At 46.5% G+C, this 27,661-nt stretch overlaps 1 protein-coding gene across 6 annotated transcripts; it reads right to left on the reverse strand.

The window, feature by feature from the left end:
- Window positions 1-4,234: 4,234 nt before the first annotated feature.
- On the reverse strand, window positions 4,235-27,180 carry DDX59 (DEAD-box helicase 59). 6 transcript variants are annotated; one of them, XM_065885660.1, is made up of 7 exons: window positions 26,371-27,180; window positions 25,131-25,298; window positions 22,159-22,248; window positions 14,508-14,759; window positions 13,122-13,274; window positions 12,464-12,605; window positions 4,235-4,329 (listed from the first exon to the last, which is right to left on the reverse strand). In XM_065885660.1, the coding sequence occupies exons 1-7, from the start codon at window positions 27,178-27,180 to the stop codon at window positions 4,235-4,237; spliced, it is 1,710 nt and encodes a 569-aa protein (XP_065741732.1). The 6 variants fall into 6 exon arrangements, with proteins under 6 accessions (XP_065741732.1, XP_065741715.1, XP_065741739.1 ...); XM_065885643.1 differs by lacking the exon at window positions 4,235-4,329 and adding an exon at window positions 7,087-7,599 and having other exon boundaries at window positions 12,477-12,605; XM_065885667.1 differs by lacking the exons at window positions 4,235-4,329; window positions 14,508-14,759 and adding an exon at window positions 7,336-7,599 and having other exon boundaries at window positions 12,477-12,605.
- Between the last annotated feature and the right edge of the window lie 481 nt (window positions 27,181-27,661).

The raw sequence follows: 27,661 nt of genomic DNA on the forward strand, positions 1-27,661 counted from the left end.
CATTTATTGTTGCTATAAAATATTGGCTACACCCCCTGTGCTATCCAATACATCCTTGTAGCTTATTTATTTTATACATAGTTTGTATAAACATAGTTATACATACTTTGACCTCTTAATCCCCTACCTCCATCTTGCCCCTGCCCCTTCCCTCTCTCCACTGGTAATCACTCGTTTGTTCTCTATATCTGTGGGGTCTGTTTCTTTTTTGTTATATTCGCTAGTTCGTTGTATTTTTTAGATTCCACATATAAGTGGTATCATACACTATTTGTCTTTCTCTGTCTCACTTAGCATAATGCCCTCCAAGTCCATTCATGTTGCTGCAAATGGCAAAATTTCATTCTTTTTCATGGTTGAGTAATATTCCATTGTGTGTATATACGTATATGTACCACGTCTTCCTTATCCATTCATCTGTCGATGGACAACATAAAAATGATTAATAAGAGATTTTATGTTTTTTATTCAGAACCCAAGTGTGTACCTTACACTTCCAGGACCAACTGCATTTTAAGTGCCTAAGAGCCATAATATTGGACAGTGCAGGTGTAGGGGATCTCCCTCCCTCTCCCTCCCTCCCTCCCTCTCTCTCTCTCTCTCTCTCTCTCTCTCTCTCTCTCTCTCTTTCTCATTGCATATAGGAATAACAGAGCAGGGTCTTAGGACGTGGGTTCAAAATGTATTTCGTCAATCACAGGGTAATGGCATTCTAGCTGGGCGAAGGGAACAGAGTTCCACAGCTCCGATCTCAGGCTGCACGCTCCATGAGGTCTCTCACCTCATCTGTCGGGGCTTTTGTTGGGCCTGCTGCCGGCAGGTCTGTAGTCTGAGGCTGTTTCAGATTTCATGAATTTGTATCCATAGCTTGTTCACAGTCTTAGGTACCTGACTCTGTTCAATTAATGCTAATTTCAAAATCATTCCATTTCCTTTTTCTTGGTTCAAATCCCCAGCTCTCTCCCTGCAATTGATTTAGAAGCTCTGCTGCAAAAACGCACAACAGAGAGAAGAACCAAGTCAGCAAAAGAGTGAGGACAAAATCATCAAAAGAATTGGGGGAACCCCTCTCAGAAACTCGCGACACCTGAGCTAAAGGGTAAAGGTTCTGTGCTCAGCTCGGGAAGAGGGTGAAAATGCAGGTTCCTGAGCTGTAGGCCAGCCTTCCCTCTCGTTTCTCCCGTTCCCCTTTTAACACAAGACTCCGCCTTGTGTTAAGCCCTTTTCTGAGTAGCTGCAAGCCCAGGGTTGCCCCCCAGATTCTAAATGAGGTGTGAGAGGTGCCTTTATGGAGAGCCCCCAGTGCCTGGGCTGCTCTGGAAGGAAATCCCATTGGCAACTAGACTGTGGATGATATATCTTGCCCTCGGGCTCTTTCCTCATTATTTTCAGCAGTGCTCCCCGTTAAGGCTCCATTTAAATGTATTATGGATTCTGCTTGAATGGCTGACCTTCCAGCTTTGTGAGACTGAATTTCATTAGCCTCGTTTCTGCCCGTTTCCCTAAACTGTTTGAATCTTTAGTAATCTGGCCCATTCCTGGAATGTGGCAACTGATACTCCTTCCTCGCTGGCTCAGCTGTAAACTCACCTTCTTACCTGAGGACACCATGAACTCAATTCTCCCTTTGTGGGACAGGTACCCAGCACGGGGTCATCAGGATGGCACAGGGCCCTGCCTTGCCAGGGTGGTGGGCGCCAGTCTGAGTGTGGGTGCCTGGCCTGGACCCTCCGGGCTGTGCTTCTCTCTCTCCCCGTCCTGCAACTTTGAGGTGGAAGGAGGGGAGATGGATACCACATTCATACACGGAGTTTTCTCTCAGTGCCAGGCTCCCTGCCCTGCTGCCACCCTCGGCTCCAGCTAACATTTCATTTCTGCTTCCATTTCTAGGAGGGGAGAGGTTTTTCCTTGAGAAATAAACTAGGCAGTGGAGGGGGGTTCCCTTTCTCTGCACTGTCCCCCGCAACTCCCTGCAGGTGCCTCCCTCTACCCCACCCCGGCTTTAATGATCCATCAGCACAGATTTTGACCCAGTGGGGCTGCCTTCCGGTCTGGGGGCCCTGGGCTGATGCTCTGCCCCACTCCGTGCCCTGCGCTCAGCTTTAACCACCTCCCGTCCCGCCCAAACCTGTTCCGTGTTTAACCACAGCAGCCAGGTCTGCTACTTACAAACACACAAACTCCACAATTCCCCTCCACCTCCAAATCTGAAAGAATTAAAAGGACATCTAGTAACCATTTACCCATAAATAAATATGAAATCTGGGCATGATTTTATTTTTTTGAACACTAATTTTTTAAATTCAAGTATAGTTAACTTACAACATCATATTATCAATAGTTTCAGGTGTACAACATAGTGATTCGATATTTTATAGATTATACTCCATATAAAGTTACTATAGGGCTTCCCTGGTGGCGCAGTCATTGAGAATCCGCCTGCCAATGCAGGGGACGCGGGTTCGAGCCCTGGTCTGGGAAGACCCCACATGCCGCGGAGCAACTAGGCCCGTGAGCCACCACTACTGAGCCTGCGCGTCTGGAGCCTGTGCTCCGCAACAACAGAGGCCGCGATAGTGAGAGGCCCGCGCACCGCGATGAAGAGTGGCCCCCGCTCGCCGCAACTAGAGAAAGCCCTCGCACAGAAACGAAGACCCAACACGGCCAAAAATAAATAAATAAATAAAATAAATAAATAAAATTTTTTTAAAAAGTTACTATAAAATATTGGCTATATTCCATTTGCTGTACATTACTTCCTTGTAACTTATTTTATATCTAGTAGTTTGTATTCTTTTTTAAAAATTTTTTATTGGAGTAGAGTTGATTTGCAATGTTGTGTTAGTTTCTGTTGTACAGTAAAGTGACTCAGTTACATATATACATTCTTTTTTATATTCTTTTCCAATATGGTTTATTCCAGGATATTGAATATAGTTCCATATGCTATACAGTAGGACCTGTTGTCCATCCATTCTATATGTAATAGTTTGCATCTGCTAACCCCAAACTCCCGGTCCGTCCCTCCCCCACCCCTGCCCCCTTGGCAACCACAAGTCTGTTCTCTATGGATGGTTCCCTGATCTTGAGCATAGGAAGCAGCTGCACCACAGGCAACGGGGAAATTGGAAAGAGAGAAACTGGCTTTTTGCAAGGAAGCTGGTCAGTTTGGCTCTAGACGGGTCCAATTTGAGCCAAAGGCTCAGTGGAGAATTGAAGATCTGTAACTAGGGCGCAAATAAAAGGATAGGATTGCAGATTATATATATACATAAATGTATGCTATTTTTTTTTTTTTTTTTTTTTTTTTTTGGCGGTACGCGGGCCTCTCACTGTTGTGGCCTCTCCTGTTGCGGAGCACAGACTCCGGACGCGCAGGCTCAGCGGCCATGGCTCACGGGCCCAGACGCTCCGCGGCATGTGGGATCTTCCCGGACCGGGGCACGAACCCGTGTCCCCTGCATCGGCAGGCGGACTCCCAACCACTGCGCCACCAGGGAAGCCCTGTATGCTTTTTTTATGGAATATAGTGTTTCAGACACATCAGATGTAGACCAAATAATAATGAATTTCCACGCCCCCAGCACTGGCTTCAATAATGATCAATTCCTGGCCAAACGAGTTTCCTCCAGACTCCTCCACCGTGTGTGATTCTGAAGCATATTCCAGACAGGGAGAGATTTAAAAGCAGGAAGCACAGAACATGTAGGTTTGGGAAGACCTCAGAGAAGTTTAAAGCAATCCTTTTCTCATCTTACAGATGAGAAAAGCTAAAGATTAGAGATAGAATTAATTTCCTCTAATGAAAAAAATTTGCAAAAGGCTTTGCGAAGTTTTCATCTTTCTGAGATGAAGTGAGAAAAAGAAGGATATGCAAACTTTTTGGAAAGCTAAAATTCAAAAATTTACATCACTGTTTGTAAACATTTTACAAATGACTGTCAACACACCCAAAAAGTAAACATTTGTCTTATACTGACTTTATTTGCAATTCTGTCCAATAACACCACATGTGCCGTTATAAAATTGGTCCTCCCACCCACAGCAGAACAAAAGAAGTGTGTTTCCTTAATTATCATTGGTTGGTTTTCACACTGTGGCCCTAGTGCCTCTGGGGTCACTCTGAGTGCGCCTGGGAGACACCGAAAGAGTCCTATCTGCCCGGAGTCATTTTACATGTGTCTTCCAGGAAAGTCACCTTGAATGACCTGTCACCTCTGGATACCTACCTAGTTTATGGAGCGAAATTTGTGTTGACTGTGTTAAGCAGGAAATATAACAAGGCAGTAAGGCCTGTGCGGGTATTAATTCCAAAGAAGGGCACACCCCGAACAACACTCAGCCTGCCGACAGAAAATAGTATATTAATTCCAAAGAAGGGCACACCCCGAACAACACTCAGCCTGCCAACAGAAAATAGTATTTTTTTTTTTTTTTTTTTTTTTTTTTGCGGTACGCGGGCCTCTCACTGCTGTGGCCTCTCCCGTTGCGGAGCACAGGCTCCGGACGCGCAGGCTCAGCGGCCATGGCTCACGGGCCCAGCCGCTCCCCGGCATGTGGGATCTTCCCGGACCGGCGCACGAACCCGTGTCCCCTGCATCGGCAGGCGGACTCCCAACCACTGCGCCACCAGGGAAGTCCCAATAGTATTGTTTTATCAGAAAATAAACATCAGAAAATATGACAGTTCATGGAGCCAACTTAGATTTATTCAATTCATCAGTGTGAGTCACAGTTTAAGTATGTGGCAATGTTCTTCATAAAGATGTTATGAAACCACACACACACACACAAACTTGGGCTTTTGGGAAAAAAATTTTGATTTAACAATGTGCTTGGTATTAGAAATATGAATAGAATGCCATTGAAAGTATCTTATAAAATGGCACTGCATACTGCAGAGTCTAAAAGCTGCTTAATTTCATTAAGGTGTTTGACATACAAAAGATGTCTGCTTCCATCTGGCAATAAAGCAATTAAAAAGTGAATTCTGTACCTCTGTCACGTAACACAATTAGCAGAAGAGCAAAACAAATGTCTGAGAGCATACATGACTAGTTATTTCAGCTAATTAAAATTTCAAACTGTATAGTAATTCGTCACAAACATCTATTACTTAAAATTTTATCATATGGCTCATCGGTGTAAGGTTGCCATCTCTCCCTTCTTGGGAAGAAGTGGCTCTCATTCAGAGAGTATGTCCCTCCTTCTTGTTCTAGATCTCACGTTCTTTCTTTCATGAAATAAGGTAGCTTTTTAAAAAAATAACATCTTTAATTGGGAAAAAAATATTAGCAACACTGGGACCACTGAAAACAAGTTTTAATTTCTGGTCTGTAAATTATTGATATATTAAGTGAGGAAACCACTGCCTTGCAGCCACCTGTCCCCAACAGGAGGGGAGATGGGAGAGGTGGAAGGTGTTGCCAAGATCTCAAGGAGTGAGAGGCTGAGATATGGAGAAGCAGGAAGGACCAGAAATAGGAGTGGGGGGATGGTGGGGGACGAGGAGGGAGGGCAGGGCACTGGTGCCTTCCCTCTTCCCCCTTCCCTCTACCGGCCGCTGAGGCCGCCGCGCTCTGCACAGCACTGAGGTCTGGTCCGCATAACAAGCCTGTGAGTCAGGGCTCCCTCCCCACCGCTGTCTCCTCCACCTGCTGCCTTGAGAAATGAGTCTCCAAGAGCGTGGTCCACATGTCCCACGCAACACAAAACCCGGAACGGAGAGCACGCGGCACGCGTGGCTGGAAGAAGGTGAACAGAGACACAGGATCGTGTGCCCAGCGGTGGGAGCAGAAGCCAGGGTACCCGCGCGTTAAGCTGACCAGGGAGGTGATGTTACAGACCAACAGTACTTGGTTTTGCTTACTAAATACGTTCCCCTGCAAATGCTGATTTGCAAAGCTTTCTTGCGTTTCTGGTCATACTGCTTTTATCTATAATCACGTCTGAGTCTCCTGAAAAGCTGCCCTTTCTTTGGTGAGTATTACCAACACGTCGACAGCGCCTGGTGTGTGTGCAGACTTGTGGTCACTGCACCTCTGACAGCGCCCTGGGCCTTAAGGGTTGCCGCAGCCCGGTCCCTTGAAATACCGCTCAACAGTCGGCAGACAGAAATGGGACGAGAGGGAGTCCTGAGGTTTCGCGCACTCTGGGGAGACTCTGACCCCGCTGTTCCCATTGGGTGGCGACCACAAACGCTAGGGTTTAGTTACCTGCATTGGTCCCTCACCCCCGGGGAGGATGCTGAGGGTACAATGCTTGTTTAAGTGTCAACACTTACATAACATACTTTCTAACTAACCCAGCTAAACCAATACTAATGGTTTTTAAAGAAATGAAAGTATTGCTGCATCAAAGCAAAATGCCCATCCTTCCTCCCAGCGTTTAAAATCATCAGCTGAGAGGTTTGGAAGCCTGAGCCCAGATGGGCCAGCACCTGCATGTGTTTCTCAGGCCACGTGTTTAAGCCGGTGCCACCAAGAGATGGAAGAACTCAGACCCAGAGGAGAAGCTGCCAGTCCTGCCATAAGTGAGAAATACATCTTGGTTCTGTTAAATTTCCCAGACTTTAAAGTTGGTTTATTATGCAGTCTGTAAGCTCTGAGGGCAGGCGCAACGTCCACTTGTGTCCTGAGCACTGAACAAACGTCCAGAACATAGTGTGAGCTCAGGAAAGATGTGTGGAGTACAATAATACACTTTTTACATTTATTTTTTAAATAAATCAACTGAATTAGCCAAGTGGCGTTAACATAAAACTATATATTGCAATGCAACAGTCACGAAACTCGACATTGATGAGCAGCCCACATCAGATGTAAAATAAATTTACGTTTATCTAGCCGAAAGGAAAACGGAGAGAGAAAACAGATATTTAACATTTCTTTCAAAGGGGGCACTGACCATTTCTTCCATTTTTTATCATTTACTTTTCTCCAATATTCATTGATTCAACAATAATCCAGGTGCCAACGTGCACGCAGCACAGTGGATATAAAACAGAAGAATCACCATCTGAGTCACGATGTGTGGGTTTCTGGTTCTGATGATAGCTACGAGGAATCTTTATTGAAAAAAAAGGACTTTTTCCAGAGAGAAGAAATTTTTACTCCATTTAGTAATTCACTTTCGGTGGTTGTTTTTAATTTATGAAAATTAAAAAGGAAAATAAATACAATATTGCTGTATAAATTTGATAGTCTATTAAAACTTTTTACATCATGTTAACTTTTTGTTTCATGTGCATGTCACATTCATCGAACCATCCAGGAATAATGTACAGAAATTTCACTGACAATATGCAAAAAAAATTATTCAACGTGGTATCATAAATCATTTTTGAGAATTACTTTTATCATGTTTTCTAATAATGTCCATGAGATTAGCCCCCGTAACCAGATCATTCTGCATCTGTTTATCCTTCTGCTGCTCCTTTCTCCTCTGGTCGTGAAGGTAAGGGGAATTTAACAACTGGGGGGGGAGAAGGGACCCTGTGGGTTTCACTCGTTTTGCAATATCCCAGAAGAGTCTTTTCGAGTTGTTATTGATGAAAGTAATCGCTGTTCCATTCTGACCTAATCTCCCCACTCTTCCAACCTGAAATGAAACGCAAAGGATGTTTTCAAAATGTTCACATAGAATCTGGATGTCTCTTGAAAGAAAACAATGGCTAATATTTACAGAAGCTTCACTAAGATGAACATTTGCTCAGAGAGCATTTTTTGGGCTGTTCACCTCAATATACTTGTGAGATCAATTTAGTGGGCTGCCACTGGCGTAGTGTTAAGGAAACAACCCAAATAGAAAGTAAGAGAATAAAAATAGAAAAGTGAGTATTGTTTGTGAAACCTGTGTTCCAGTTATGCGCGTGTGTGCGTATGTGTGCACGTTTGTATGTACGTGTAGGGGGTAAGGAGGCAAAGATATTTCTTATTGTGAGTGGGTTAAGGTAGAAACGTTTTGAAAGCTATTGCATTAAGAGCAAAAGGACTGTATCTCCTTTATAGTACTTAAGTGCCTTGAAATGTGAGACTGAAGCAAGTCCGTTTTTGCATAAAGTTATTTCTCATTTTGACAGAGTTAAACAGACACAAATTCGTGGAGACCCGTGAGAAGGAACAAAACATGTCTCCAAATATACTGAGACACTCTTCAGAAGGGAGGGAAATACACAATCATGGTCAATTTCTGCTCCTTAATTGAAACTGAGAACTTAAAGTATACTCAGATTATCTAAATGAGTGGATAGTTCCCGCCAATAGACAGAACGTTCTTAACGCCGTAAAAGAAGAAACTTCTAAAAAAGCTGGAAGGGGTGTGGCCTGCAGAGAATGAGACTGGGGAGAAATAAGGGGGAGATGCTGTTTTTCCGTATCAGCTTTTGTTTTTACCTGATTTATTTACCTTACTGAGTTGTTTCAATAAAACTAAAAATTAATACCTGCAACTCACAGAATGGGAGAAAATATCCACAAATCATGTTTCTGATAAGGGTCTCTAGAACATATAAAGAACTTTTACAACTCAAACGGACAACCCAATTTAAAAGCAAAGGATTTAAGCAGACATTCCTCCAAAGGTATACAAGTGGCCAATGAGTACATGAAATGATGTGCAACGTCATTAGTCATTAGGGAAAGGCAAATCCAAAACACTTCATATCCATGAACCTGGCTATAATAAAAAAAAGAACGTAAAAGTCGATGAGAATATGGAGAAAAGGGAACACTTATACTTTGCTGGTGGGAATGTAAAATATGAAGCTACATGGGAAAACAGTCTGGTGGTTCCCCAAGGTGTTCAACATGGACCCAGCAATTCCATTCCTACGTTTATGTCCAACAGAGATGAAAACACATGTCCACACAAAAACATGGCCTTGGGCGTTCACAGCATTATTCATAGTAGCCAGAAAGTGGAAACAACCTAAACGTCTAGCAACCGATGAATGGATGGACAAATACGGTATATCCTTACAATGGGATATTATTTGTCAATAAAATACTACAACAATGTGTGGACCTTGAAAACATTATGCTAAGTGAAAGAAGCAAGTCACAAAAGACCACATACCGTATGATTCCATTTACATGAAATGTCCAGAAGACATAAATCTACCGAGTACAGTCGCGGTTGCCTGAGAATGAGGGTTTGTGCATGTGATGAGGAACTGGGGTGACTGCGGAGGGGTGAGGGGTTTCTTTTGGGGGCGATGAAAATTTTCTAAAATCAATTATACGGATGGCTGCACCACTCTGTGGATATACTAAAAACCAATGAACTGTACACTTGAAATTGGCGAATTGTATAGCACGTGGATTACATCTGAGATGTAATTTATACTAGATACAGTTATACTGAGATAAAAAGCAGTTAAAAATTAACTGCAACGGTCTCCAAATTCTAAAAGATATCTAGGAAGTTCCCTGGCGGTCCAGTGGTTAGGACCCGGCGCTCTCACTGCTGTGGGCCTGGGTTCAATCCCCGGTCGGGGAGCTAAGATCCCACAAAGCCACGCAGCCCGGCCAAAGACAGCTAATGCTAACAATACAGGATTATTTCTCCAGAAGCTTACCACCCCTGAAATTAAAAATCAGACACGTGGGAATACTGACTATAATTTTAAATACCCGTATCATTTAACCCAGCCGTTCTCCCACTAGGAATTTCTCTTACAGATGCACTTGCAGGAGAGGCCCAGGGAGCTGTGTATACAGGTGTTCACTGCAGCATTAATAACAAAACACTGGAAACGTCGGATTGTCCAGCAGTGAAGGATTTGTTAACGAAATTACAGGACATCCATATAACACATTCCCATGCAGCCAGGAAAATAGAACGAGCCAGATTCCACAAGGAAAAACATCTAAAGAGCCCAGAACAGTGCCTGGCATTAGGCTCAGCACTCAATACGTATCAACACTTATTCGATGGCACCTTGTGTGTGTGCTGATAAGGAAAACTGTCTAAGGTCTCTTTAATAAAGAAAGAAGGCACAGACAGACGAAGGCATAAAGATGTGGTACAAATACACAACGGAATACTCCTCAGCCATAAAAAAGAATGAAATTGTGCCATTTGCAGCAACGTGGATGGACCTAGAGAGATGATCATACTAAGTGAGTCAGACAGAGAAAGACAAATGTCATATGATGTCACTCGTATGTGGAATCTAAAAAAAAACAAAACAAAAAAATACAAAGGAATTTATTTCCAAAACAGAGAGACTCACAGACATAGAAAACAAACTTATGGTTACTAAAGGGGAAAGGGGGAGTGGGATGAGGGATAAATTAGGAGTTTGGGATTAACAGATACTCACTACTATATATAAAATAAATAAAAAACAAGGACCTACTATATAGCACACAGAACTCTAATCAATATTAGGTAATAAACTGTAAGGGAAAACAATCTGAAGAATATATTATTTACACACACACACACACACACACACACACACACACACACACAGAGCTGAATCGCTGTGCTGTAGACCTAAACTAACATGATATTGTTAATCAACTAAACTTCAATAAAACAAATATATTTCCTCGTTAAAAAAAAAGAAAGAAAGAAGGCACAGAATAGAGGGTATAAGATGGTCCCATTTATGTGGAAGGTGTGACAGGGCATGCACATCACATCTGTATATATGCACACACGCATGCATTTACCGTTTCTGCAGTGTTAACTGGGGGAACCACTCAAAGGTAGGAGGGCTTCCTTGAAAAGACTTACCTTTCACTTTATATCTTTCGTTATTTGCGTGCTTTGTTATCGTGTGTATGTGTACTTTGATGATTGAAACAAACAAAAAACACCCAAATACAGAACTACAAAAGCAGAAGAACCTGTGGCCCCTCTGAGGAGAGGCACGCAGCTCTGCACCTGTCAGCATCCCCGAGGCACGCTGCCTGTATTACAGTGGGTGCAGCCTGATAACTGCCAGCCACAGGGCTGGCCTGGGGAGTGCAAGAGACGGGTACATAGGTATAACCAGCATGTTCCATGTAACAAGCAAAGAAGCTTCTTAAGTATTTTAATACTCTAGACAGATTTCTAGCCGAAATTATTATTTTTTTCTTTTTAATTAATTAATTAATTAATTTTTGGCTGCGTCGGGTCTTCGTTGCTGCATGCAGGCTTTCTCTAGTTGCAGCGAGGGGGGCTACTCTTCGTTGAGGTGTGCAGGCTTCTCACTGCGGTGTCTTCTCTTGTTGCAGAGCACAGGCTCAGTAGTTGTGGCTCGCGGGCTTAGTTGCTTCGCAGCACGTGGGATCTTCCCAGACCAGGGCTCTAACCCGAGTCCCCTGCACCGGCAGGCGGATTCTTAACCACTGCACCACCTGGGAAGTCCCATCCAAAAATCATTAAATTGAAAGTTTGGGGCTTCCCTGGTGGCGCAGTGGTTGAGAGTCCGCCTGCCGATGCAGGGGACACGGGTTCGTGCCCCGGTCCGGGAAGATCCCACATGCCGTGGAGCGGCTGGGCCCGTGAGCCATGGCCGCTGAGCCTGTGCGTCCGGAGCCTGTGCTCCGCAACGGGAGAGGCCACAGCAGTGAGAGGCCCACGTACCGCAAAAAAAAAAATTGAAAGTTTGGAAGAAAATAAAGTTTAGTTACATGAACAGTCAGCTCCTGTGGAATAGTCAAATCCCTGAGGCACGGGTAAATGAGGTGGTACCAAAAAAAAAAAAAAGAAAAGAAAGAAAGGGAAAAAGAGAGAGAGAGCGAGAAGGAGGGAGAGAGAGAGCAGACTGCTAGATTATTAAGTCTTATGAAAAATAAAGCAACAACTCAGTAAGGGCGCTACAGTCATTTCAGTGGGCAACTTCAGTAAATGTGACATTCAGAGGTGATTCTAAGAACATCAGAGAAAGGCTCTACTTGAAGAGTCTGTAAGTGATGCCGGAGAAGGAAGACAGGTAGCGGTCAGTGAGATAACGTGGAGCTCAGAGAGGCTTTATTTCTGAGAGAAAGAAGAGCTGCTGTTATCTCTGGCAGCAAAGGAAAGGAACCAAACTCTGAAAGGTGAAAGTCTAGAGCGAATAAGGGTATGAAGAGGAGATGAAGACATGATTCCTAAAAAAACAAACACTTCAGCAGATCGACTTTATTTTGGCCAGATGCAGCAACTTAAAACAACCTTTTTAAACAAAGCCCTCTTTTTCTGCTTATAAAAGCCATTTAATATACTCACTAAGAAAACAAAAATATAAAGAAAATTAAACTACACCAAAAGCTAATCACTTAAATTTTTTAAATAAATGTTTTAGTTTTTTATTTCCAACTGATTTTTAATGCATTCTACGCATCCATACAGTTGTGAAAAACATAATTTAGTTTATATATTTTAAAAGCAAAAATACATGCAGTTTTACGCCCTGCTTTCTTTTAACTTCCCATTATAACGACAATGCCTTGCATAAGAAAATTCAAGAGCAGAACGGTGGTAACGTATAAAATCTCTACCTGATGCACGTACTCATCCATGCTGGGAGGCATGTCGAAATTGACAACCAGCTTGACGCTGACCAAGTCCAGGCCTCTTCCTAGGACCCCCGTGCTCACGACAACCTCATAGTCTCCTTCAAGTAAACCCTTTCCAAAACAGCAACAAAATTCATTATTGAGGATTTTTCTTGAGTGGTTTTTCTGTCGTTCAGATTATCCTTTCTTTTCTCAACACTTTCTCCAACACTGGTGTCGCGATACCTTCACAGTAAGTATAGGTCTTAGTACATCTGAGAGACATATGTAGCTTAAAGGCCTTCCGACCCCAACCCCCAATTTTTTCCAATCATTTATTCAGGCAAACCTTTTCCAAAGGTGAACTACTCTTTGCCTCAGTCCAAAGTGACCTGATTTCAGAGACGGCGGATTCTGAATGATTAATCTATTTAGTGGACAATCCCTAGGGGACAAGCTTATTGCTCCCAAAACACAGAAGGCTGAGGGAGAGAAACAATTAACTTCACACCGCTGCGTGTCTGAAGTTCTCAGGGTCATTAAAAAACAAAGGTCTGCTTTAAAAAGCAGCAGATAATATGGTATCTCTTGAAAATGAGGCAAAACAGATTTACAGGAAAGAGAAGAAAACAGAACGCTGGGTGTCACCTTCAGTATGTTCTTCCTTTCCGGCTGGGACTTTTCCGAGTGCACAGAGGTGCTTTTCAGACCTGTGATTTTCTGAACGGCCTCGCTCAACAGATCTGCTCCTAGTTTGCAGTCCACAAATACTAACACTGGAGGCTTAAAGAGTTTCTTATCCTGAAACATTAAAAACACATATTTAAAATTATTGCTATAACATAATTTACAATGGGACGTTTTTCTGAGAGCATTAGTATAAGCTAGTTATCAATAGGTTTACCAACACTGCTAAGAAGGAAAAAAGGCACATTCTGTTAAAATGAGTGTTTTCTTTAAAATATGCACAAACAGAAGGCAAACAGCGTACGTCCTTCACGCTTCTGCATCACCTCATGAAAACTGCAGAAACGATTTTAAGTGCAATTTAAAATTTCCAAAATTGTTCGTAAGTCAAAATAAACCGTATTTAAGTTAATACTGTATTTTTAACAACTACGCTTGTACGTACCACCCACTTAACAAATTTCTGCTTCAACCAGTTACTGTTAAAAAAATCCTATTTCTCAAGGACAGAACAGCCAAGAAAGAACTTGTCTTTACCTTATATATAAAACTACTAAAAATTTTTGAAACAAAAAGAATATTCTTTGGGAATAACCTTGATATTTAAATATCTTTCTATAATAATGCGGAAAAAACCAACCTCGCGTCTATACTGCATGTTTTCACAAATAAAAACTTACTTGAACCCTAAAGAATTCTGAAGTAAGCAAAGCAATTTATGATTAAACACCTACAGCAGGTTCCCCTGAAGCTGCATCTAAAAAGCACTCTCTCGAGATCTGTGCAGACTGCTTCCCTGGTGGCCCAGTGGTTAAGAATACACCTGCCAAGGCAGGGGACACGGGTTCGAGCCCCGGTCCGGGAAGATCCCACATGCCGCGGAGCAACTAAACCCATGCGCCACAACTACTGAGCCTGCGCTCTAAAGCCTGCGAGCCACAACTACTGAGTCTGTGTGCCACAACTACTGAAGCCCGCTCACCTAGAGCCCGTGCTCCAACAAGAGAAGCCGCTGCCATGAGACGCTTGAGCACCGCAACAAAGAGTAGCCCCCGCTCGCCACAACTAGGGAAAGCCTGCGCACAGCAATGAAGACCCAACACAGCCAAAAATAAATAAATAAAATAATAAATAAAGTTACTAAAAAAAAAAAAAAGAACTGTGGAGACTTCCCTGGTGGTCCAGTGGTTAGGACTCCATGCTTTCACTGCGGAAGGCCCGGGTTCAATCCCTGGTTGGGGAACTAAGATCCCACAAGCCGTGTGGCCAAAAAAAGGGAAAAAACCAAAAAACTGTGAAAAATGCAAGTGCAATCTACAAAGCAGGGCTGACCGCTTTGCCACTCACATTCAAGATTTCAAACAGTTTCTTCTTTTTGGCTGGTTCTTCCACCCATAACACAATCTGGCGCACGTTGGAGCAGGGCAGGTTCTTCTCCCCAGTGATGATTCTCACAGGGTCGCGCAGAAGCTGGCTGGCGAGCTGCTCTATGCTGGCTGGAATCGTGGCTGAAGCCAAAAGGGTCTGACAGTCATGAGGTACATTCTCCAAAACGTCAAGCACTTGCTGTTGAAAGCCCATCTTTAACATGGTATCAGCCTAAACAAAATCATTGTGAAGTTAGTCCTACATGAAAACCCAGGGCCACCCTAGAAAAAAAACAGATACAATTAAGAACGTAAAAAACTTAAAACTCTTTACATGGAAAAATACACCACAATGTCAAAAGCCAAAGGATTAACTGAGAAAAAAATATATTTACATAAAACTACATATTGTGTAACTATGTTTATAATGATATACAAAGATTTTTATTATGGCATTAGTAATAGTGGCCAAAACCCCCCCCACCATATACAGCCTAAATATCCAACAGGAGGAGACTTGGTAAGTAAATTATGGTAGATCCATACCATACAACACGGTGCTAACATGAAAAATGACCAGAAAGCTCTTTATCCCTGCTAGGAGGAAAGAAGCAAAGTAGAGAACACTATGTATAACATGAGACCATTTGTGTATATACTCAGGAAAGTTAATTGCTAACTCTGGAGAGAAGACCTGTGAGCTGCAGGGGGGGAACAGTTTTATTCTTCATTTTATAGCTTTTCGCAAAGTTTGATCTTTTTTTTCTTTTTTTTGGCCACACCGTGCAGCATGTGGGATCCCAGTTCCCCAGCCAGGGACTGAACCTGCACCCCCTGCATCAGAAGCGCAGAGTTTTAACCACTGGACCGCCAGGGAAGTTCTTGAATTTTTTTTTTTTTTTACCATGAACATATATTTATAATAAAATATGATTTTAAATAAACAAAAAAAATTTAATTTGGGGGTTTTCACTTCTGTATATACCTCTGCATTGCTGGTTTCTAAAAACAATGAGGGACTTCCAGTGGTTAAGAATCCGCCTTCCAACACAGGGAACGAGGGTTCAATCCCTGGTTTGGGAACTAAGATCCCAAATGCCACGGGGGCCCGCGTGCCGCAACTACTGAGCCCGTGAGCCGCAACTACAGAGCCCACGTGTTCTGGAGCCCGCACACCACAACTATGGAGCCCACACGCTCTGGAGCCTGTGTGCCACAACTAGAGAGAAGCCTGTGCGCTACCACGAAAGATCCTGCGTGCCGCAACTAAGACCCAACACAGCCAAAAATAAATAAACATTAAAAAGAAATAAAAACAGGGGCTTCCCTGGTGGCGCAGTGGTTGAGAGTCCGCCTGCCGATGCAGAGGACACGGGTTCGTGCCCTGGTCCGGGAAGATCCCACATGCCGCGGAGCGGCTGGGCCCGTGAGCCATGGCCGCTGAGCCTGCGAGTCCGGAGCCTGTGCTCCGCAACGGGAGAGGCCACAACAGTGAGAGGCCCGCGTACCGGAAAAAAATAAAATAAAATAAAATAAATAAAAACAATGAATGTATTGCTGAAAAAAAGAGAAAAAAAATTTTTAAGTTTTTAATTTTAAAATAAAGAAAAGTTAAGGCTATCTTGATTTTCAAATATAATCTGGGTGCCTATAATTTTGGAAAATAAGACATTGACTTGTTTTAGTGTCCACTAATGTGCTGTCAGTTAGACTGAAGCTTGATCACTTGTTTTAATATTATTCACTCTATGACATTTAAAAAATATGAAATTATCATGATGGGGTTTGATCCTGGGTTTGATCCTGGCTCTACCTATGATCTCAAGCAAGTTAATGAAGAGCTTTAAGCCTTAGTTTTTCCCTTCATAAATGGAAAGGATAATAGTAACTACCTCCTGGGGCTGTGATGAGGATTAATGAGATAAAGTATATAAAGTACCAGCAAGGTCCTTCTCAGTGTTTCAACTAACTAGCAGACAGAGAGAACACACACCCACAGTGTGTCTGCAAACATCCCCACGTGCCTCAGTAATCCCACTAAGCCCCATTCATCTCAGTAGATGGCCTTGCTTCTCCTGGTTCAGAAAAAATAAGACCATGAGAAATAAACTCCTTCAGTTTCTCTTCTCACCCAAACTTCCTGGAAGAGTCCTCCAGGCCTGCGGTCTCCCTCCCCCGCCTCCCCGCCCTCCCGCCACTGTCCGGTCCAGGGCTCACCTCCCGCCCCTCACCGGCTCCTTCAGGTCTTCAATCACTCCCCAGGTGCCACATTCAATAGCCATTTTTAAGTCTTTGTCTAACTCTTTTTAAGATGCAATTATTATTATTATTTTATTTAAAGAGTATACTGCTTTCTTTTTTTAAAAAATTATTTATTATTTATTTTTGGCTGTGTTGCGTCTTCGTTTCTGTGCGAGGGCTTTCTCTAGTTGCGGCAAGCAGGGGCCACTCTTCATCGCGATGCGCGGGCCTCTCACTATCGCGGCCTCTCTTGTTGCGGAGCACAGGCTCCAGATGCGCAGGCTCAGTAGTTGTGGCTCACGGGCCTAGTTGCTCCGCGGCATGTGGGATCTTCCCGGACCAGGGCTCGAACCTGTGTCCCGTGCATTGGCAGGCAGATTCTCAACCACCGCGCCACCAGGGCAGCCCTATTATTATTTTTAAATACTAGAAGTAATAACGTGCTCACTGTAGAAAACCTGGTAAACAAAACAAAGTAGAGAAAACCAAACTCGCCCATCATCCCACTACCCAGACACCAGCACCGCCACACTTACTATCCATGTCCTAACTGTGTCTGGAAACCCTCCCCTGCCTCCCTACAGCCACCACCCTGACTCAAGCCCTCCCCCCTCCCTCCTGGGAACCAGCTGTCTGAGTATAATACACTCAGGCTTAAAATCCTTTAACGTTTCCCAGCGTCTACAGAATAATGTCTGAATTCTCAAGGCCAGGGGAAAATGACAAAGAAATACAATGACTATGGTTATTTATGGTTATTTCAATGGGAATATGGGTGTTTTTCCTCCTGTTTCTAACTTCTCTTTAATGTACGTGGATTCCTCATAGAATACAGTTGTTATTCAAACTGCAGAATGGGCCATGAAGAGCATTTTTTGAAACCACAAAATAGGACAGAATAAAACATATGAGAATAGAGAAGTCACAAGGGTAAGTATTGTTTCATGAAAGTTCTATTTACACACACACACACACACACACGCACACACACACACACACACACGCCCCTACCTAAACAATATTCATGACTGGTTCCCATCTAAACTGTATTTTTTGAAAGCCATTATCAATCAGACCTTGGGAAAATCTTACTCTTTCTACACCTCAGTTTCCATTTATAAATCTATTTTCCTACCTACCTTAGAGGGATGTTAACAGATTAAAATGTGGGGGAACATGTACTTTAAAAAACCTCTTAGAATTAAAAGCACTACTTAAATTTAAGGTGATTCAAATAGTAGAGCCACTCACAATGAACACAAGGCTACTCTGAAAATCTCAGAGTCCCCGGGGGGGAGACGGCACTTGGATACAGAATAAGCATTAATAAGGTAAGAGGTGAACATAGGTGTCCCCTAATTAAACAGCAAACCTGGCCTAATTTTCTGGGGACTGTTCTTGGTGTTACCTGCATTTCTTCACTGCTCGTGATGTCCTTAATCCCAGACAATCTGACTTCCATCTCTGCCACCAAAACTTCACTCCTGAGGGTCCCCAGGCTAAACATTCACTCCACTCAGCAAACCTTAACTCGTAGCCAACGGTGACTGACAGTCCCCATTCGACGGGCATTTACTGGACGCTGGGCACCTTTCAAGGGAGCATGGTGGGAGGTGGGCACCATCGCGACCCCGCTTTACAGATGTGGAAACTGAGGCACATGACACAGTGCCCTACAACGTGGTGGAGCTGGGGTGTGGACTGGGGACCACTGGCTCCAAACCTACGTCATGAACACCAAGCTCAATGCTGTGTGCTCGACGGTGAGGAAACGGAAGGAGACCGTACCTTTCCAGAATTGATGGTCCAGAAGGGAAACTTACTATGTTCGTATCCTTGAAACACGATACAGTTAAATGACAGCACGGCACATCCTGACCAGCACTCCCTCAAGCCCTGGTCTTCCTTCCCTCCCTGGCTCTCCTTTTTCAGACAATTTCTGTACATCAATGAGCCGGTGGGCTGCGTCCCAGGCTCCCTCCGTCTCAACCCACCCTCTCTCTCTCCAGGAAGCTCAACAAGTTCCAGGGCTCTGAGCACCACGGACACGTCAAAGACGCCCCAAACCTCACTCGGGGCCATAACCGCCTCCCTGGACTCAAGTGGTGGAGACTCACTGCCCACTCCGTGGCCCCTGCTGGACCTCAAGGCCCCTGAAATTTAACATGTTCAAAACAGACCGTCTCTCCCACTGCCAGACCCAGTCCTACTCCAGCAGCATCTCGGGAGACGGCACCGTCAGGCACCTCTGTTTCGTCTCTCATCATCACCCCACCTCCGATCCATCAGCAGCCCCGCAGACTCCGCTGACGTCCGTGCGGACCCCTGACTCCCGCCTCGGCCGACCAGAACCCGCTCACCTCAGGCAATGAGACAGATGCCCGAGGACGTGTCACAGGTGCTCCTCCTTGGCCCAAGCCTCCCGAGACCTCCCATCACTCCAGGAGGGCGCCCACCCCGGCCCCGCCTCCCCCTCGCCCCTCCCGCAAGCCCGTCTCCCTCCCCGGACCTGCCCCACTCGCCACTTGTCCTCACCTGTCCCCCTGTGGCCGGCGGCCCTTCCCCCGCTTGGAGTCCTTCCTCCAGACGGATCTCCGCGTGGCAGCTGCTGCTCTTCAGCCCCCCAGAGGCCCCTCCCACCTGAGGGGCCCCCTCTCCTCGGGCGCCTCTGTCCCGTCACCTTGTGTACACGCCTGTGTCACAGCTCACCTCACTTTCCATCACACCCTCACAACCAAGAACAAAGGCTAGCACGGGAAGAGCCCTAATGGATTTGATAGATAAGCATTCATCATTCTCAGCACCGTGCGTCAGCAGGTAGTCCGGTCCGGTCCGTACGCCCCAAGCCTCCCTAAAGGTAAGCAGTGCAAACATTCCCGGACTCCACCCCAGACCCACGGAACCAGAGCATCCAAGCACGAGCTCCGGTTCTCCATCTCAGCCACTGGGGAAACGGCAAACAGTGTGCCTGGTCGCGGGGTGGGGCAGGGAACACACTGCAGGAGAAGGACGGTCTGCGCACGGGTCCCCGGAGCAGAGACGAGGGGGCCTGAGGTCTGCAGGGCGGCTCCAGAGGGAAGGTTCTGAGTCACGGACACGGAATGAAGGAAGAGCAGGCGGAGGGGGTGGGAGAGAATCCTCGGGACACGGGGGACGCGGAGGGTGGCAGCAGATTTTCCTAATCCTGAAGGACTGTCAGACTTCCGGCCTGACCATTCCTGTGTCCGGCCCCCTCCCCCCGCCCCCGAACAGTGGCCCCTCTCCCCAAGGACATCATTTGTTCCCGGTTCCCTCTGGGCTCTCAGACCACCTCTCTGTTCGCTGACTTGTCTTCAGCTGCAGAAGGCAGAGCCTCAGCCCACTGCTCGTCTCTCTCAACTTCCTCCTCGGAGAAGCCAGCATGTCCCGTGGACTCTCACGCATGGGTCTGGTACCTGCCCCTTCATCCAGCACCCACGTGAGATTCCACATCTCCAAAACCAACTCGAGTGTGTCTACCAGGCCCCAGCCCGTCCCCGTGGGCCCTAAATCAAGGCACACCCCACCCACCTTCGTCCTCCTGCGTGTCCGGTCATCACAGGACCCGTAAGTGATTCACTGTGACCCTCAGGCGAACCCCGACGCCTGCCTCCAGTCCGTCCCCGACCCTCCCCCCTCTTCTGGGCCGATGGCTGGCTTTCTTCTTCCTCCTCTAATTCCCCAGCATGGGCAGCATACCTCGTAAGCCACCACTTCCCACGTGGCACACCCGCCCGTCTCTCCCGCCGGCCCCGCACACGTGCACTGCCCGACCCGTGCACTGACCGACCCGACGGAGTCTGCTCGCCTTAGCCTCTTCACCTGGGACGCTGGATGCATCCTCTAATCTTCTAAATCCTTTTCCCTCTTCCGAGGCTCAGGTCAAGTCCCGTGACCTCTGAGAAGCCAACGCGCCAACCCTCATTTCTCCTCCTGAACCCTGAGCACATACACGGTCCTACTGACAGCTTGCATCGGGGGAGGGCAAACCTCGGCTCTCGGGACGAATTCAGACCTTCGCCTGCTCTTGTGAACAGGGCACCTTGTAGGCTTGGAGGGTGTTTGTGGCTTCTTTGTGACGCCACCCATCTCACCCAGGGCTCGTCCCCTGCACCCAAAGGGCCCCTCTGTACTGACTTCAGTTTCAGTATGTGACTGATTATGCTGTTGACCGGCTCCTCTCCCTGACCACACAGGAGCCACGTCCCCAGTCACCGAGGAGCTGGGCCTCGGTGCACTTCTGCCGGACAGCACTCCTCGGGCACCATCACCTCGAGCGCAGCCCTGGGGTGCCCCGGAAACCTTGTTAATGTAAGAAAACGAAAATGCTCTGAAGAGAGGGGGGCATGAATAAATTCTCTACAAGGATCACCCTCGGGGAGGGGAAACCTAAGGACGCGAGCTTATCCACAGGGGAAACCCAGCCACACGCTCAGGGTGGCGGTAAGGACGAGAATCCAATGCAACACGTCAGGTCCCCCAAAGGCCGGGCCAGGAAAACGCTGACTTAGCAGCACTTTCTAAAGGACTGGATATTATTTTACATTTATACGGGACTTTTCAGTGCGAGACGTTTTCACAACCACTACTCTTCCTTGCCACGACTCTGGAAAATGAAATGACTTGCCCAAGGTCTCACGGCAGGCGCAGTACAGGCTCAAACCCCCGTCTTCTGGGTCTTGGCTGTGTTGCGGCCACACCCTCTGCTGTCCCGAGGCTACTCCCTGGTGCCACAGACGCAGGCCAGGTTGCTGTCACTGGTCAGCACTGATCACTGCTGGGTAGGCCCAAGCCTCTGCCTCGTCACAGCCAGCGGAACGAGCGCGCAGGCAGGACAGCCGTGCCCCACCCCCCACCCGTCCGGTTGGTACGTGATGGATTACCATCAAATAATAACACATTTACTTATTAAGCAAGCCCAAAGTATAAAAATGCCTATTTGCTCTATGCAACACAGAAAATCACAACCACAGACACCTGCGTCCACATAGAAAAAAATAAGCTCCTCCAACTAGGCATCATTAGCTACTTCCAAAATTCCCATTGAGAGTTATTTGCCACTGATTTCTTTCTTTTTTTGTAGACAAATGACACCCAGCATGTTTAAAAAAACTTAACACTTGAGAATACAGTATACCTGTTAAGTTTACGTTTTCAATCAATTAGGACAAGACAGTGGTGGTTTAATTTTAGTGTAGCTGCAGTGCTACACAAGAATCAGCTTAAGAACCACTATTGCAAATTAAAAAAAAAATCCCTGAATTGTTTTCCTTTGGGAGAGAAAATGCCTGAAAATATACAATGCAATTATATAGCCATAATGTGCTTTTCACAGATTATATAAAACTCCGTTTTTAAACACCACTACTTACTTCATCCACTACTACAATTTTTATACCGCCAAGTTCTACAGCGCCCTGCTTTATTATATCCAGAAGTCGCCCAGGAGTTGCTATGATAACCTGAACGAAAGAGAAAAGGCAAATTAGAAAGTTCGATCACATTCATTCACTCACGTACTCCTTCATTCTACACTTACTGAGTGGCCAACGCATGCCAGACTCTGGTGTAAGTACTCGGAACTCGATGATGAGTAAGTCAGACTTGGTCTCTGCTCTCGTGAAAGTCATGACACTAAGGAAGAAACAGAGCCAACACGTGCTCGCGAGAATCACGACAGGGTGTTGTCAGTGGAGGGATGTACTCAGTGCTGCTAAAACACAAGCCAACACCCACGGGAGTAGTGGGAGTGAGCACGACCGGCAGGTCCAGGGAGAGGGAAGGGCATCGTGACCGGTGAGCTCGGAGGCGGGGAGGCTGGCGTGGGTGGAGGGGGGAGAAGGCGGCTGAGGCCTGAGAACCTGGCAGGGCCCACGCTGGGAGGGCCTTACGAGCACGCTCACCGCTATCTGGCTCCATGAACAAGTGCAAACTCCTTGCCCTCTCTGGGCCTGCTATTCCACTTTTAAATTACGAGGCTGGGTACAATGAACTCTAAGGTCACTCAAGGGTCTTAACAGTTTTATCATATATTAGCTGAAGTTGTGGTTAAAAGTAGGGGCTTAGTGAAACTTCAGCAGGAACCGTGGCTCCAGCATTTAATAACGGTGTGAGTCTCTGTTCTCCCGTCGTAAGATGGAAATGCTAAAAAGTATCATGGGGATTATATGAGACAGTGTCGGGATAACTCTGGTGGAGTTACAGATGACCTCCTACGTTCAGCTGTACCCACTTTTCCAGTCCACACCCGCACGGTGGTAACATCGCCGCGGATGATAAAAGGTCTGTATCCCCAGAACACAGGGTTTGGCGTGGGTACTTCAGACATCCACAGATATCAAGTCAATTTTAATTACTTTGACTTGAGTTCACTCCTTCTCTTCCATTTTCCCCTCCGACGGTTTGGAAGTTATCAACTTTTTTTCATTCTTTGAGTGCTTCACCTTGAATGTCGACAAATCTATAACTTAATATAAAGTTAACCGGCACTTTTAGCTTGTTCTTGAAAGATCCAGGGCGCTGCTTTACCGCGATCGCATCTCGCCTGCCCTTACACGCTGTGGGATGGTATTCACCCCATTATTTTGAAATCACGGCTTGTGCCTGGTCACTGTTCGCTTGGCCTGTGTTTGTTTAGCTTCGGCCACACACTTACTGCCGACTTTGCACCAGCTTCCTTCCACCCCCCACCTTCCTCTCTGGAATCTTCTTTATCGGCAGAGGGCTTCCTCCAGAAGTTCCTTTAGATGGTCCACTGGCAATACACTCTCGGTTTTGTTTATCTGAGTAGGCCTTCGTCTTGTCCTTACTCTTGAAATATAGCTCTGCCGAGCACACAGACGCTTCAGCTGCTTCTCCTCCCAGAGGGTAGGTGTCTGTGAGTCCTGGCCCGGGCGGCAGGGGGTGCGGCAGCCGGGCGAGGAGGGGTGAGGCCGTGTAGGGCAGAGTCCAGGGAGGAAGGCATCGCTGTGAGGGAGGGACACTGGTGACATGCCGGGGGATGGGGCAGATAAATAACTACATAAAGGAAAAGGGATGGCAGGTTTCTCATCGTCAGAGCTACCAACGTGGAAACAGAAAACGTAAAAGGAACCTTGTGATGAATGAGAACTGGAAATATCAACATGAACTCATGGTCTCGGATAGGCTGAGGTCCCAGAAGCAATGACAGTCCAACAGCAAGGAGCCCAGGTAGAGCCCAGGTCTCGGTTTCTGAAGACTGTTCTCCACACCAAAGGAGCCAGGGCTCCGTGGAGAGAGTTCCAGGGCCGAGGCCAGGATAGAACGAGGTAAGTACGGAACATCTTCTTTAGATGGAAAGTAAGAAAGTAGTCAAAGAATGATAAGGATATGATAAAAGGACACAGAAACCGACTGGAAGGTGCTTCCACTGGTCAAACAGATTATATACCCCTGTAAAAAAAACAGGGAACCATGAGTCCGTACTGATATAAAAAAGTAAATAAGTGGAAAGTTTGGGGAAGCTCAATAAATTTACAACCTGAAAGTACTCCCCTTAAAATACTTATTCAACACAAAGGGTACAAACAAACTCTACAGTTTTAACTTGACAGATAAAAGCACCAGTAAAAGGACAAACTGAAACTGTGTGCCATCTAAAAGGATATAATGAAAAGAAAAGCATCTCTTCTGTGATGTTCTGTTAGAGAACTAAATTCAAGACCCATAACCTGAATCTAATGAGTTCAGGGCTGTTCTTCCAAGTAAGCGGCTTACAATCCTTAAACAGGGCCAAGATCCCGAGAAAAAAGGAAAGATCGGTTCCAAACTGAAGACACTGAGAGAGACACGACAGCTACAAGCAACGAAAGACTCTGAACTTGACGGAAAAAAGCTGACGGGACAACTAGCAAAACCTGAGTGGGGTCGGAAGCCGTGACACCAACGTTAATGCATCCCAACAGACCAGCGTGAATTTCCTGGGTCTATGACTGGATTGTGATGATGAAGGACAACGTCCTTGTTTGTAGGAATCACGCTCTGAAGTGTATCAGCCACGATCCTGAGGTAAGGCCCACCTTTCGGAGAGTCACCTTCTCAGCCGTGAAAGAGGGGGTACGCCACCCCACCTCCCAGAGCAAACGCAATGATTAAAGGTGGTAAGGGCTGTGAGAACATCCAACAGCGTTGGGAAAACAAAAGGCACCTCCCTAACCTGTGCTCCTGGCCTTCCCCACAGAAAACGAACTTTAAAATTAAGGCTCACGTGGCAAGACTTTAAAGGCCACCTAAAATCACACTCTGAAGTTCCTCAGGGGGCGAAAACCCTTAGTTCCTGCATTGCTTAGGTCCTCTGCAAAGGCGTTCGGTCCAGGGAGCCCACCTGAACGCGCTGGCGCAAGCGATGGAGCTGCGGGGGGGCGGGCAGGCCCCCCACCAGGAGCGCGGTCCTCATGCGGGGCAGGCCGCTCACCAGTTCCTTGGCCTGGCGCTCTATCTGGATGGCCAGCTCCCGCGTGGGCGTGAGGATGAGCGCGGACGGCATCTTGCTCTGCAGAGATGTGAAACACACCGGCAGTGAGCTCTGCTGCTGTGGACGCAAGCCTCGAGGCAGCCCCAGGAGCACTTTTCTTTCAAAGTGGTCCCATCAGCCCACCGGCCTTCTGCTCAACCACAGAATTCTCCAAAACCAGCATAAACTGCACCCGTTTCTCACATAACACAGACAGACAATGAAAGACCCCACCAGCAGGACCAGGGAGAGGCGTCTGCTTCAATCAAGGCGGGAAAACTGAAGCTTGGCTTCCCATCGACTGGCCTGTGCGACCTCCAGCCAGCCTCCTCGGAAGAGAAACCTGCTGGTTGCCCTGAAGATCTGGGTGAAGGCTGGCATCCTACCCTCGATTTCCCCTCAGCGCTCTTGCAGATTCACTTCTTTCTTTGTCAGGAGACCTTACTTATACAAACATTCTATTTTGGTCTTCCGGTGAGTTTCGTCTATATTTTGAAAATCTAGTCTTTTATTTTTTTCTCACGTTATCTTCTACTACGCTTTAGCGTTCCAAAATTTCCTCTATCTCTTCTCCCTTCGCCTACATTTCTCACTCCTTTCCCCCCTTGCCGTCCTCCAAACCTCACAAACTCCCTAGTACTTGGCAAATAATTACTCAAAACGTCTGTTAAACTAATTATGTGCAGGAGTGCTTATAAAGCAATGAGTAAGGCAAGGTGGTATCATTTTAAGATGAAACGCAGGTCACGCTTAGCGGTATATTTTGAAACTCTACAATAGTGTTCTGACTTTGGTATCAGGTTTTTCAAAACACAAAATCGAAGCAGGCTAGATTGACACAAAAATCACAGCTCACCTGGTCAGCAGGATTTTCGCCCCAAACCCAAAGCCTGTTCCTTGAATAGAAAATGTGTTAAAAAGACAACACTTCGTAAGGAAAGCAGTATTTTAGACCTTCAATGAAGAGACTGGTTCAGTATAATAAAATTTAGTTCCAGTGACTAAAGATCTAAGTACTTGGTTTCAGCTTGCAATTTTAACGTAGTTGAGGATGACACTTGGTAAACACCTTGACTGTTCTTGAGGCTCATACAGGTGAGCTCTACCTTACCTGAAACAGAGCTCGCATGATGACGGGAAGCAGGAAGGCGGCCGTCTTCCCAGAGCCGGTGTCCGCGCTGGCCAGCACGTCTCGGCCCAGAAGCCCCAGGGGGACCATCTGCATCTGGATGGGGGTGGGGACCTCGTAGCCCGAGGTCTTCAGGTTGAGGTTTAAGGCCTCAGGGAAGCCACAATGCTCAAAGTCAATGATGGGCCTGGGGACGCCTGGCCCCTGAACCACGATTCCCAGCTGCCGTCTGAGGTTTTCAATCTGGTCCTCCCGAAGGTTCGAGATGAAGGCGTGCTCGGTGTAGACATACGAAGCAGGATGTGGAGCCGCTGGCTCAGAACCCGCTTTCTGTGGACCGCCCGGCGCTAACGGCGCCTCCGCTCCACGCACCTGCAGAAGGTGTTTTGCTTTACACTCCAGGCTACACACGTCTTCATCCGTCTCATTGCAGATGTACTCTCCGTAGCGCCCGCATACCACGCACACCGGCTCCCCGGGCTCGGCCTGGCGCTGCGTTTTGGAGAAGGACTTCACCGGCTCTTCGAGGAGATCGCTGTCCTGCGCCCGTTGCCCAGGTCCAGCCAGACCCCCCTCAGGCACCTGGCTGGCAGGCCCGGGGAGAGGGCACGGCTGGGCGCCGTGATGCGCCGCTAGCGCAGCTTCTTTGGTACCCGAGGCATCATCGGCTGGACCATCCCCGCCCGCACCCAGCTGGGGGTCTTCTGCTTCTGGTTTGACTTTCTTGGCTGTACAACTTCTACCATCATCGTTAGCATTCCGCCTGACTTTCAGGGATCTTGGAACAAACATCCTTCAATATTCTGTGGAAGAAATTATACACTGAGATTTATTTTACCCTCAATAAAGTCACAGATAAAGAACCCTAAGTTCATCATGTCCCCAGGTTTTGCTTCAAAAGAACAAAGAAGGCGATGCTCCCGTCAAGCTTCCCTCCCGCCCCCGCCCGAGTCCGCCGGGTGAGGACGGTTCTGTCTGCATACACCGCACACGGCTTCACACCACTGACCTCCGTCTGTGGACTGACCTGCACTTTGACATACCAGACATCACAGAAATTCTGGGGTAAACCCTTCTGTTACACGTTCACAAACGAAAACACAAAAAGAAAAAGGTCTACTTCACAACTGGAGTCTTTAAAACGAAGCCACAAGATCACTAGTAATACGTGTGCAGCAGTTATTAGGTTCCAAGGTCAGAGCTGGGCGCGAAGTACACGCGCGTGTTCTCTTACGTGGGGTCAGTTCTCACGGGGGACTCAGCACCTGGAGGC

Source organism: Phocoena phocoena, chromosome 1 (assembly GCF_963924675.1).
Source record: "Phocoena phocoena chromosome 1, mPhoPho1.1, whole genome shotgun sequence".
Taxonomy (NCBI): domain Eukaryota; kingdom Metazoa; phylum Chordata; class Mammalia; order Artiodactyla; family Phocoenidae; genus Phocoena; species Phocoena phocoena.